The following is a 12,466-nucleotide window of genomic DNA, read 5'->3' on the forward strand; positions in this document are numbered from 1 at the left end:
CATTTTCCAATTTATCACCATTTAAATAATAATCTGCCATTCTGTTTTTCCTACCAAAGTGGATAAATTCACACTTATCCACATTATATTGCATCTGCCATGTATTTTCCCACTCAAACTCAACTTTTCTAAATTGCCTTGAAGCCTCTTAACATCCTTCTCACCACTCACATTTCCACTTAGTCTTGTGTCATCAGCAAACTTGGAAATATTACATTTGGTTCCCTCATCCAAATCGTTGATATATATTGTGAATAGCTGGGGCCCAAGCACTGATCCCTGCGGTATCCCACTAGTCACCGCCTCCAATTCTGAAAAGACCCATTTATTCCTACTCTCTGTTTCCTGTCTGCTAACCAATTCTCAATCCATGCCACTATATTACCCCCAATCCCATGTGCTTTAATTTTGCACACTATAAGATAGGAGAGAGCCTTTGCCAACAAGCTGCAAAGGTGTGCCTAGTCAATCTTTTTCTGCTATGACACTCGCTAGCAAAGTAGAACGGGAACACAGATCAGATCTGCAGCTAACCTTTTAATCTGTTTCATCGTGTATTCCTGGAACGCCCAGAATCCGTTTTCTTTCCACTCAGACCATTTCCACATTCTGAGATATAACTCAGCAGGAGGTGGTTTCTGCTGAGATGTGGTAATCAGTCTCCATTGTCTCTGCAACCACAGGAGATTAAAGTTCAGTCTTTTGCATTTCATCTCTCCCTTTCAAGTATCTCTGTCTCAAGTAGGCCTTGACACCTATTTAGGTGTGACATTCCACGGTCTCTCTGGACTAGTCGGTCAAGTCTAATCCACATAGGAATTTTCCAGAAAGTGGTTACATTCTCAGCCAGCTTTTTCTTGTATGTCTTTTTAAAAACCACATGTCTTCCTTAAAAGTTCAATATGACGCAAGTCATTTGGGGCTGTAATCCACTGTCATGACACTATCACCGAAAGTTAAAGTAACATTCGTGCTATGTATCAGCCCAATCCTTTTTGGTGATCAGATCCTGCTGACTCTTCTGATTTGCAGTATTTTACATTGGTCTATATTAAATTTTATCAATCATTCTATCCATTCATTTTTCCAGCTCAATTTGTAATTTGTGAATTTCCTCCTCTGATTCCAGTGGTGGTCCTAATTTTGTATCATCTGCAATCTTGACCAATTTGAATTGAATCTAAATCACAGAGTGGGAAAATGTCATTAACTGTCAATATAGCATACATAATAAACATTGTGCTAATAAAGAAAATCTGATATTCCACTTTTTTTTTTTGCAGATACTTTGAATCAATTGTTAACTGATTATGACATCCTCTCCTTGTCGGATATCCATCAGCACACTGTAAGAAAGCGTGATGCAGGACTACAGTCCCATATAGAACAATCTGTACAGTTTTCAGCCCTCAACAGGTATGCGTGGATAGATTATATTGCATAGTCAATTTCATCAATAAAATGAGAATTGTAAGGAAGTCTTCACATTTGAGGGCTTATTTCAGGAATAAATATAAGATTTATATTAATAAATAGAGTAATATTTTCTATGTAAGAAATCCATTCAAAACCAACCATGCTTTTCATGATTGGTGGTAAAAAGGTGGAAAAGAATTGAAATAACTGCTCACATCAATTATTCTTGTAAGAGCAGAAATAATTATATTATTAACACGTAGTGCAATATTCTGGAACATTCTTTCACATTGTTTGTTCTGTTAAAACCAATATCTCATCTGTAAGGTGCTACAAAGGTTAGCTGGATTGTTGTCCTAACTCCCACTCTTTATGATCTTTATGGGGGAGGCGATGACATAGTGATATTGTCGCTGGTCTAGTAATCCAGAGATAAAGGCAAAATACTGTGGATGCTGGAAATCTGAAACAAAAACAAAAAGCGCTGGAAAAGCTCAGCAGGTCTGACAGCATCTGTGGAGAGAAAGACAGAGTTAACGCTTCCAGTCCATGTGACTCTGAGGAAGAGTCGTATGGACTTGAAATGTTAGCTTTGTCTTTCTTTCCACAGATGCTGTCAGACCTGCTGAGTTTTCCCAGCAATTTTTGTAGTAATCCAGAGACCCACGGTAATGCTCTGGGGGCTCGGGTTTGAATCCCGCCATGGCAAGTGGAATTAAAAATCTAATGATGACCATGACCATGTAAAGACCCACCTGGTTCACTAATGTCCTTTAGGGATGGAAATCTGCCATCCTTACATGTGACTCCAGGCCCACAGCATTGTTGTTGACTCTTAATTGCCCTCTGTGACATACAATTCAGTTGTATCAAACCATTAAAAAGTCTCAAAGGAATTAAACCGCATGGACCACCCAGCATCGACAACAGCAAACTCTGTCGACCCTGTAAAGTCCTCCTTACTAACTTCTGGGGGCTAGTGCAAAACTGGAAGTGCTCTCTCTCAGACTAGTCAAGCAATACCCTGACATAGTCATCCTCACAGTTTCATACCTTACAGATAATGTCCCAGACATCACCTTCACCATCCCTTGGTATGTCCTGTCCCACTGGCAGGACAGACCCACAGTGGTATACAGTTGGGAAGGAAATCTCATGGCATCAGTCAAACATGGGCAAGGAAACCTCCTGCTGATTACTGTGCCCCCTCAGCTGATGAATCAGTGTTGCTCCATGTTGAACACCACTTGGAGCAGGCACAGGGGGCGGCAAGGGTGCAGAATGTACTCTGGGTGGGGGGACTTCAAAGTCCATCACCAAGAGTGGCTCAGTAGCACCACTACCGACTGAGCTGGCCTAGTCCTAAAGGACATGGCTGCTAAACTGGGTCTGTGGCAAGTGGTGAGGGAACTAACAAGAGGGAAAAACATTCTTGACCTCATCCTCACTAACCTGCCTGCCGCAGACGCTTCTGCCCATGACAGTATTGGAAGGAGCGACCACCGCGTAGTCGTTGTGGAGACAAGTCCGGCCTTCACGTTGAAGATACCTTCCATCGTGTTGTGTGGCACTACCACCGTGCTAAATGGGATAGATTTCGAACAGATCTAGCAGCTCGAGACTGGGCATCCATGAGGCACTGTGGGCCATCAGCAGCAGAATTGTACTCGAACACAATCTGTAACCTCATGGCCTGGCATATCCCCCACTCTACCATTACCACCAAGCCAGGGGATCAACCCTGGTTCAATGAAGAATGCAGGTGGGCATGCCAGGAGCAGCACCAGGCATACCTAAAAATGAAGTGTCAACCAGGTGAAGCTATAATACAGGCCTACTTGCGTGTTGAATAGCATAAGCAGCAAGTGATGCACTTCTTAATATTTTCCAGAATTGTTTAATCTTATTGAAACCAAGCTTTTGGAAGGAGGGTACATATTGTACCATATTGATATAGTTTATACATAACTTAAGTAAAGAAGCTGTGTATCCAGAATTCAGGGTTCTGCCCAAACCCTCGAATAAACCCAGTGATTTGATTGTAGACTATGCAAACATTAAAGATTCAGCATTTCTACAGCGATTGAAAGTGAAAATAAGTGAAAGTGCACTTCACTTCTTCTGTGTCACCGTCTCCCTACCAATATTGAGAACTTCAAATAGAAAGGGGTACAGGAGCATACTAGTTATGTTATAAGGACTAGTAATCCAGAGCCCTGGACTAATGACTTGAAAGACGCAAGTTCAGATACCACCACAGCATCTGGGAAATTTGAATTCAATTACTTAGATCTGGAACTATAAGATAATACCAGTAATCATGATTATCAAGCTACTTGATTGTCATTAAAAACCCATCTTCATTAATGTCCCAAATCTGCCATCCTTACCCAGTCTGGCCTACATGTTATTCTGAATCCACAAAAATGTGGTTTACTCTTAACTGCCCTCTCAAATTGCAAGCTACTCCATTGTATTCAAGAAGGCAGCTCACTGCTACCTTCTCCAAGGCAATTCGAGAAGGATAATGATTGTTGACCTTGCCAGCAATGTCCATATCCTGTGATCGAATCAAAAAAACAAAGGCTGTAAGACAGATAATGAAAACCCGAATAACTTAACTATCTTTAGGAATATTCGAATATTTAAAAAAATTTCTATAACTCTTCAGAAAAGACTTTTCCTGTATTCCTAACATAAAGTATGTGCCATAGATTAATTTAAACGGCTTTGCTATGTGAATTGCTTTAAAATTCTTTTTTATTCATTTGCTCATGGGATAGTGACAATACCGTAGAGGAGGAATTCCTGGAGTGTATATGGGATGCTTTTCTGGACCAATACGTTGAGGAACCAACTAGAGAACAGGCCATCCTAGATTGGGTATTGTGTAATGAGAAAGGAATAATTGGCAACCTAGTTGTGTGAGGCCCCTTGTGGATGAGCGACCATAATATGATAGAATTCTTTATCAAGATGGAGAGTGACATAGTTAATTCTGAGACTAGGGTCCTGAATCTTAAGAAAGGAAACTACGATGGCATGAGGCGCGAGTTGGCTATGATGGATTGGGAAACGTTACTTAAAAGTGGATAGGCAATGGCAAACATTCAAAGAGCGCATGGGTGAACTGCAACAATTGTTTATTCCTGTCTGGCGCAAAAGTAAAGCAGGAAAGGTGGCCAAACCATGGCTTACAAGGGAAATTAGAGATAGTATAAGATCCAAGGAAGAGGCAAACAAATTGGCTAAAAGAAAAACAGACCTGAGGATTGGGAGCAGTTTAGAATTCAGCAAAGGAGGACCAAAGGATTGATTAAGAAGGGGAAAATAGAGTACGAGAGTAAACTTGCGGGGAACATAAAAACTGACTGTAAAAGTTTCTATAGGTATGTGAAGAGAAAAAGATTGGTGAAGACAAATGTAGGTCCCTTACAGTCAGAAGCAGGGGAATTTATAATTGGGAACAAAGAAATGGCTGACCAACTAAATACATACTTTGGTTCTGTCTTCATAAAGGAGGACACAAATAACATACCAGAAATGTTGGGGAACACAGGATTTAGTAAGAGGGAGGAACTGGAAGTAATCAGTATTAGTAGGGAAATGTTGTTGGAGAAATGGATGGGATTGAAGGCCGATAAATCCCCAGGGCCTGATAATCTACATCCCAGAGTACTTAAGGAAGTGGCCCTAGAAATAGTGGATGCATTGGTGGTCATCTTCCTAGATTCTATAGACTCTGGAACAGTTCCTACAGATTGGAAGGGTTGCTAATGTAACCCCACTATTTAAAAAGGGAGGTAGAGAGAAAGCAGGGAATTATAGACCAGTCAGCCTGACATCGGTAGTGAGCAAAATTCTAGAGTCCATTATAAAAGATTTAATAAGCTGAGCACTTGGAAAACAGTGGCAGAATCAGACAGAGTCAGCCTGGATTTACAAAAGGGAAATCATGCTTGACAAATCTTCTGGAATTTTTTGAGGATGTAACTAGTAGAGTTGATGAGGGGGAGCCAGTGGATGTGGTTTATTTGGACTTTCAGAAGGCTTTCGACAAAGTCCCACATAAGGAATTGGATTGTAAAATTAAAGCACATGGGATTAGGGGTAGTGTATTGAGATGGATAGAAAACAGACAGGAAACATAGAGTAGACTAAGCGGGTCTTTTTCTGAATGGCAGGCAGTGACTAGTGGGGTACCGCAGGGACCGGTGCTGGGACCCCAGCTATTCACAATATATATAATGATTTAGATGAGGGAACTAAATGTAATATCTCCAAATTTGCAGATGACACAAAGCTGGGTGGGAGGGTGAGCTGTGAGGAGGATGCAGAGATGCTTCAGTGTGATTTGGACAAGCTGAGTGAGTGGGCAAATGCATGGCAGATGCAGTATAATGTGGATAAATGTGAGATTATCCACTTTGGTAGCAAAAACAGGAAGGCAGATTATTATCTGAATGGCTATAAATTGAGAGAGGGGAATGTGCAACGAGACCTGGGTGTCCTGGTACACCAGTTGCTGAAGATAAGCATGCAGGTGCAGCAGGCGGTAAAGAAGGCAAATGGTATGTTGGCTTTCATAGTGAGAGGATTCGAGTACAGGAGCAGGGATGCCTTGCTGCAATTATACAGGGCCTTGGTGAGACCACATCTGGAATATTGTGTGCAGTTTTGGTCTCCTTATCTGATGAAGGATGTTCTTGCTATAGAGGGAGTTTACCAGACTGATTCCTGGGATGGCGGGACTAACATATGAGGAGAGATTGAGTTGGTTAAGATTATATTCGCTGGAGTTCAGAAGAATGAGGGGGGATCTCATAGAAACCTATAAAATTCTAACAGGACTAGACAGGGTAGATGCAGGAAGAATGTTCCCAAAGGTGGTGGAGTCCAGAACCAGGGTAACAGTCTGAGGATATGGGGTAGAGCATTTAGGACTGAGATGAGGAGAAATTTCTTCACCCAGAGAGTGGTGAGCCTGTGGAATTCACTACCTCAGAAAGCAGTTGAGGCCAAAACATTGTATGTTTTCAAGAAGGAGTTAGATAAACCTCTTGGGGCAAAAGGGATCAAAGGATATGGGGAGAAAGCAGGAGCAGGCTATTGAGTTGGATGATCAGCCATGATCATGATGAATGGCGGAGCAGGCTTGAAGGGTCGAATGGCTACTCCTCCTATTTTCTATGTTTCAATGATGTGGGCATAGCTGGCTAGGCCAGCATTTATTGCCCATCCCTGATTGCCCTTGAGAAGGTGGTGAGCTGCTACCTTGAACTGCTGCAGTCCATTGGTATAGGTACACTCACAGTGCTGTTAAGAAGGGATTCCAGGATTTTGACCTAGCGACAGTGAAGGAGTAGTGATATAGTTCCAAGTCATGTGTGTGTCGAAATATGTTTTTGTGTAAGAGTGCAATGTAAACATGTATGTTTCTAACAAGTGATTGACAGAAAAACATTGCCGCTACAGGATTCTTTGATATCTTACTTTGAACTTCCTGCTTCACAGAAATTTTAAACTGTATTTAACTTCAAGCGTGGAGCAATTTTCTGAAACTTTCAGAGCAGTAGTAGTGGATGGATATGGAAATGAAGAAGAATATCCTGTGCAATGGAAAAACTTCTTTACTGGCCACGTGATTGGTTAGTGCATTTAACTGTTTTTAAACCATGAAGTACTTTTGTAGGCTGTAGCATTGTTGCATTGAAAGCATAAGCCTAGGCAATATTCAAGTGCAATAATATGAAAGGTGTTTTGGAGGAAAGGAAATTAATTTTTTCAAAACAGGATTTATTCACTCCATCTGATAAACCTGGTTGAATTACTCAATCACAAAATTTTAAACTCTGGCCTTCAGGTTGGAATCTAGTGATCCAGTTGTCATGGCTTCCGGGCTGCTCTATATCAGTGAGATTTTTATATCATAAAACCATGTATTACATGAACTCCAATTCCCTGTAAATTGCAGACAGCCAGGTAGAAACCCAGAAGGTACTATGCAGCCTGCTCACAAGCTGTCCTATTAGTTAACCGGCTGTGCAAAAATATGTAAAGGTACTGTGCACTGAAATCATCAGGTTGTCCAAATCAGAAAATGGAAGCGACATTGCCTGAAACTGTTGGTAACCAGATTGCTTATACTTATCAATTAAATGCTGATGTGGAATTAGCGGTACAAAGCAAAAGATGAAAGGTAAAAAAATAAATAGGAACTACTGAGAAAATAATTTATCTGTTTTAATAGCCTTCAGTCCATTAGCAGATGTTTATTGATTAGTTTTAAGTAGTTAATAACCAGTTGTTCAATACCTAATTATGGTTGAGCTATAAATTTCTTCAGCTAAACACTGGAAGGAACGCAGCCCTCAGCGTTGTGCCAGGCTCAACCAGACTCTTTGCAGCATTGACTTCCTATTGCTGTGCTTCTAACCGCATGCATTCTTCACGACACAGACGTCTGCTTCCACCTTAGTAAAACCATTTGCCTTTGTTATTGAAAACCTCATCCTCTAGGCCCAATCTGTCTACATTTGCCGAATGCCACTCAGATTACAAAGTAAATAGTGTAGATGGGAGCAGAAAATTGCAGAGTCATTGATAGATTGAGAAGGGGGAAAGATTGGCAGAAAGAATTCAGTTTTGGAAAGTGAGAGTTCATCCACTTTTGAGCCGAAGAAAGAGGGATCAAATTCCACCATGGTAGCAGGTAGAATTTAAAATTCAATTAATAATCTGGAATTGAAATGCTAGTCTCAGTAATTGTGACCATGAAACCATTGTCAATTGTTGTAAAAACCCATTTGATTCACTAATGTTCTTTAGGGAAGGAAATCTGCAGTCCTCATCTGGCCTGGCCTACATGTGACTCCAGACCTACTGCAATGTAGTTGATTTTAACTACCTTCTGAAATGCCGTGGCAAGCCATTCAGTTCAAGGGCAATTAGGGTTGGGCAGCAAATGCTGGATTTGCCAGTGATACGCTCATCCCATGAAAGAATGAATAAAAAAATGTGTGGTTTCTAAATGGTGAGATGCTAGAAGCTGGACAAGCACAGTGATTTGGAGATGCAAGCATCGAAATCACTGAAAACTAATAAATAGGTACAGATACAAAAAAAATTAGAAAGATAATATGCTGTCCTTTGTCTCAGGTGGGTTGGAAAATAAAGGGGTGGAAGTTATGTTTTAGCTGTTCAGAGCTCTGGTTATATCCATTTGGAGTACTGCATTCTGTTCTGGATAACGCACCTCAGGAAAGAGAGGTACATTGCAGATTCATCAAAATTATGCCAGGACTTGAGAAGGCAGGTTGCATTGAATAGCCTTGTAGTCCCTTGAAAATCGACAATTGAGGGATGATTTAATTGAGATACTTAATAGGATCAAAGGAGAGATAGTGAGAAATTATTTCCCCTGCTGGAGAAATCTAGAACAAGGGGGCGTCACCTTAAAATTGGAGCTAAAACATCCGGAGATGATGTTAGGAAGTATTTCTTCATGAATAGTGGAACACTCTCCCAAAAAGCTGTTGAGGTTAAATCAATTGAAAATTTCAAAACTGAGATTGATAATATGAAGAGGAAAATGGAGTTAAAGTACACATTAGGCATGATCTAATTAAATGGCAGAACAGGTTTGGGGCTGAATGGCCTCTTCCTGTTCCTCTCTTCTTATGTTCCTATGACTGCTTGAAAATCTTCCTGACTAGCCTGCCATTTTTCATCTCTGTAAACTTCAACTTATCCAGAACTCTCTATCTTGTCCTTCAGCAGATCCTGTTCACCTATTACTCCTGCCCTAAATTGCGTTGGTCCACAATTCAATCACCTCCAAATGAGGCCATTGATTCTGCTTTATTGTCCCTGTCCATCTGCATATGGATGTTGCCATTGTTTCTGACTGCTTATGCGACATTAAGATGAAACAAAATTTACTGCCAGCAAAACAGAAATCATCCACATAGTCTTCAGCAACAACCTACATACTTCTAATCTCAGCTCCTCACATGGTCCAGAAGTGTGGAACTTTGTTTTATTGCTTGAAGTTAACTTGCACACCTGATTTGTTGTTGAGACCACTTTCTTTTATGTTTGCAATGTTGCATGCCTCTGCCCCTACCCCTCTAACTCCACTGCTGGAACAGCCCTTGTTGACCACCACACCTCTATCACTCGTAAACCACAAGTTATTCAAACTGTTGCAACTTGTGTCCTCATGCGTGCTGAGGCTCACGTCCCTATTATTCTTGTCCTTACCAAGCTGTAGTGTCAGCCATGGCTCAGTTGGTAACACTCTTGTTTGTGACTCGCAAAGTTTCAGGTTCAAGTACCACTCCAGGGCTTGAGTACAAAATTCAAGGCTGACACTCCACTGCAGGGAGTGCTGCACTGTCGGAGGTGCTTTCTTTTGAATGAAATGTTGAACTAAGGCCCATTTGCTTGCTCAGTTGGATGCTAAAGATCCCACGGCAATATTTTAAAGAACAGTCAGGGAGTTATCCGCAGTGTCCTAGCCAACATTTATCTCACAATCAACATCACAGAAACAGATGATCTGGTCATTATCACGTTGTTTGTGGAAACCTGGTATATGCAAATTGGCTGCTGCATTCTTACATTAAAACAGTGACTGCATTTCAAAAATACTTCATTGGTGCTTTGAGACATCCAATGGTCATGAAAATCATTACATAAATGAGTCTTTCTGCCTCTTCCTCCCTCTCTCCCTCCACTGATTTCTCAAGTACAAGGGAGTATACCCTCCTTCAGCAATCTTATCTATCCACTGGAGCCACTTCCTTAAGTTTCCCTACTTTTCCATCCCTGTCCCTGGATTCACATCCTCCTTAGGACATTCTCATGACATTGTTTATGCTTTTTCTGGCTGTCTTCCTTTATTCCCTTTTTTTCTCTTACCCCACCCTGTCCACTCACGATCAACTGCCCTGGTAAGAGCTTTGAGACTTCTAAGTGCATTATGAGGACCATAGAGATATAAGCTGTTGACCAGGGTAAAATTGCTGATTTGTTTGCAAATTTCTGACCTCAGTGGGAGAAATAACATGCCTTTCTCTTTATTAATATTCTTCCGACACTTTGAAGTGTTGCAGACACTCTCAGAACTTTGTGGATAGATTCAAATGAAAGAGTCAAGTAGAGAATCATGTAATATGGTAAGGGAAATGATGGGTTAAGTACACACTGTTCTTTGCATTGCATTCCACTGAATTTTACCATCATTATCTTGAGTGGCAGATGTGTTCCTTATACAGGTGTTAGAGTCTGAGGGCATTGATGGGTATATCAATTTTAATAGTTGCCATCTTACTGTTGATGCTTAAATAATTCCTGTGCCAGTCTCAAAGTCTGGACTTTGATTAGCTGGACTTTTGAAGCTGATGAAAATGCAGTTTTCATTTTTCAAAACTGTTTTATCCGGAAAAGTGAAGGACAGAAGAAAACAAACTAGGAAATAAGAAGCTTTTATTTAAATTTGATATTTTAGAGGGGAGGAAAAAAAATCTAAGAAAAACAGGTTGGATGGGGAAAATATTAAATCAATATTTATATAAAAAATGAGGGGAAAATAGGGATGATTTTGGCACCATTTCAGTGTTTGCATTTTATTTCTCATAGTTTAATGTTGAAGTATATTATTATAAAGTTGCACAAAAAACAGGGGTAGCAGTGATTTCAACTTGACAGCTACCCAGGGAGATTTGGAATTGATAAAGTGAATTTAATAACAAATATTGCTTTTGAACATCCAGTTTCTGTATGATCAAGGTTTCACATTATGCAAAACTCAAGTAGAATGAAACATTGTGGAAATAGAAATTGAGTCTTAAAATTTCTAGCAGAAAACAGTATTTTTGTTTCAATTTATGGCCGGTATCTTATCTGGAAATGTCAAGTTGATATAGACAGTTACTATTAGTGTGAATTACATTTTATGGCTGCCATTTGCTCCTGTGTACAATGAACACTATATTTCTACAGTAAAAGCATTGGTAATTGTTGCCAGAATCTCTCAACATTGTAATTTGTAAAAGCTCTTCATATGTGACAGATTTTTAGCACTATAGGCACCAATGATTATTTATTAATTACATACCACTCCTATTGAGAGCAGGAATTGTAAAGGCTAAATCAATGTTGAAATAGAAACTATAAAGGATCAGAAGTCTAAATATATAAAACTTATGTTTTTAAATAAAAGGTGAACCAGGGTCAAAAGTCCGAGCTGTTATTGATGATGAGGATTTTACCGCCAGAATTGTTACTGATGAAGGAGAATATAATGTAGAGGTATTCTTGACTTTAATTTACTTCTCTAAGATGTCATATCATGAAACCCTGAAGTCTGCAGAACTTAATATAGTTTTTTTGTGTTGAACTACTCTATCTATCATGCTGAAGGAGAATTGTACTTAAAATACATTTGAGCTCAAAGATATTGAATACTAATCCATATGTGAGTCATACTATTTTACAACACAGGAGGAGACCATTTGGCCCATAGTATCTTGGTGGTAAATTTACGCAGTATGCTCTCTAATTCTTCAAGCATCCATTCTATAATGTGCCCAAAATTGTGCTACTACTACAGACTACTAACTAATGTTTTGTACAATCGGTACTTCTTTACTCTTAGGCTCTATTCTGCTGTTGACCTTTTTTATGGCTGCAGTATGCTCATGAAGTATTTGTATTCTTGTCTATTTCTATGTGTAAAGTAAAGAGAAACATTAGATAAGTATGTTATTGGATCCAGTTCAACCCTGAGCTGAGCTGTAAATCTCATACCTTGCATTGCCAAAAATGCTTACAACTACACAGCATTGCTTGCCTCTCTGCCACTGAAACTTTGATTCATGCTTTTGTCACCTCTAGACTCAGCGATTGCATTGTCCTCCTTTCTGTCTGCCACTCCCTCACTTTCCACAAACTCTTACTTCTGAAACGCAACAATTTGTATCTGATTGTCTATTCTCACTGACTCAGATTAACACTTTGATCTTTGTAGTATTATGTTTAAACTTTG

At 39.9% G+C, this 12,466-nt stretch overlaps 1 protein-coding gene across 5 annotated transcripts in view; it reads left to right on the forward strand.

Moving 5' to 3' along the window:
• The window catches only part of adam17b (ADAM metallopeptidase domain 17b), a 112,585-nt gene that overhangs the window by 13,689 nt on the left and 86,430 nt on the right, over positions 1 to 12,466 (forward strand). For all 5 annotated transcript variants that reach the window (XR_013576579.1, XM_078541635.1, XM_078541636.1 and 2 more), the window contains exons 2-4: positions 1,284 to 1,416; positions 6,931 to 7,064; positions 11,642 to 11,730. Coding sequence is in view for 4 of the 5 variants with exons in the window: in XM_078541635.1 (XP_078397761.1) it covers positions 1,284 to 1,416; positions 6,931 to 7,064; positions 11,642 to 11,730 (356 nt within the window). In the remaining variant the exon portion in view is untranslated. The remainder of the gene's footprint in view (positions 1 to 1,283; positions 1,417 to 6,930; positions 7,065 to 11,641; positions 11,731 to 12,466) is intronic.

The sequence above is a fragment of the Cetorhinus maximus genome, chromosome 5, assembly GCF_964194155.1.
Source record: "Cetorhinus maximus chromosome 5, sCetMax3.hap1.1, whole genome shotgun sequence".
NCBI lineage: Eukaryota > Metazoa > Chordata > Chondrichthyes > Lamniformes > Cetorhinidae > Cetorhinus > Cetorhinus maximus.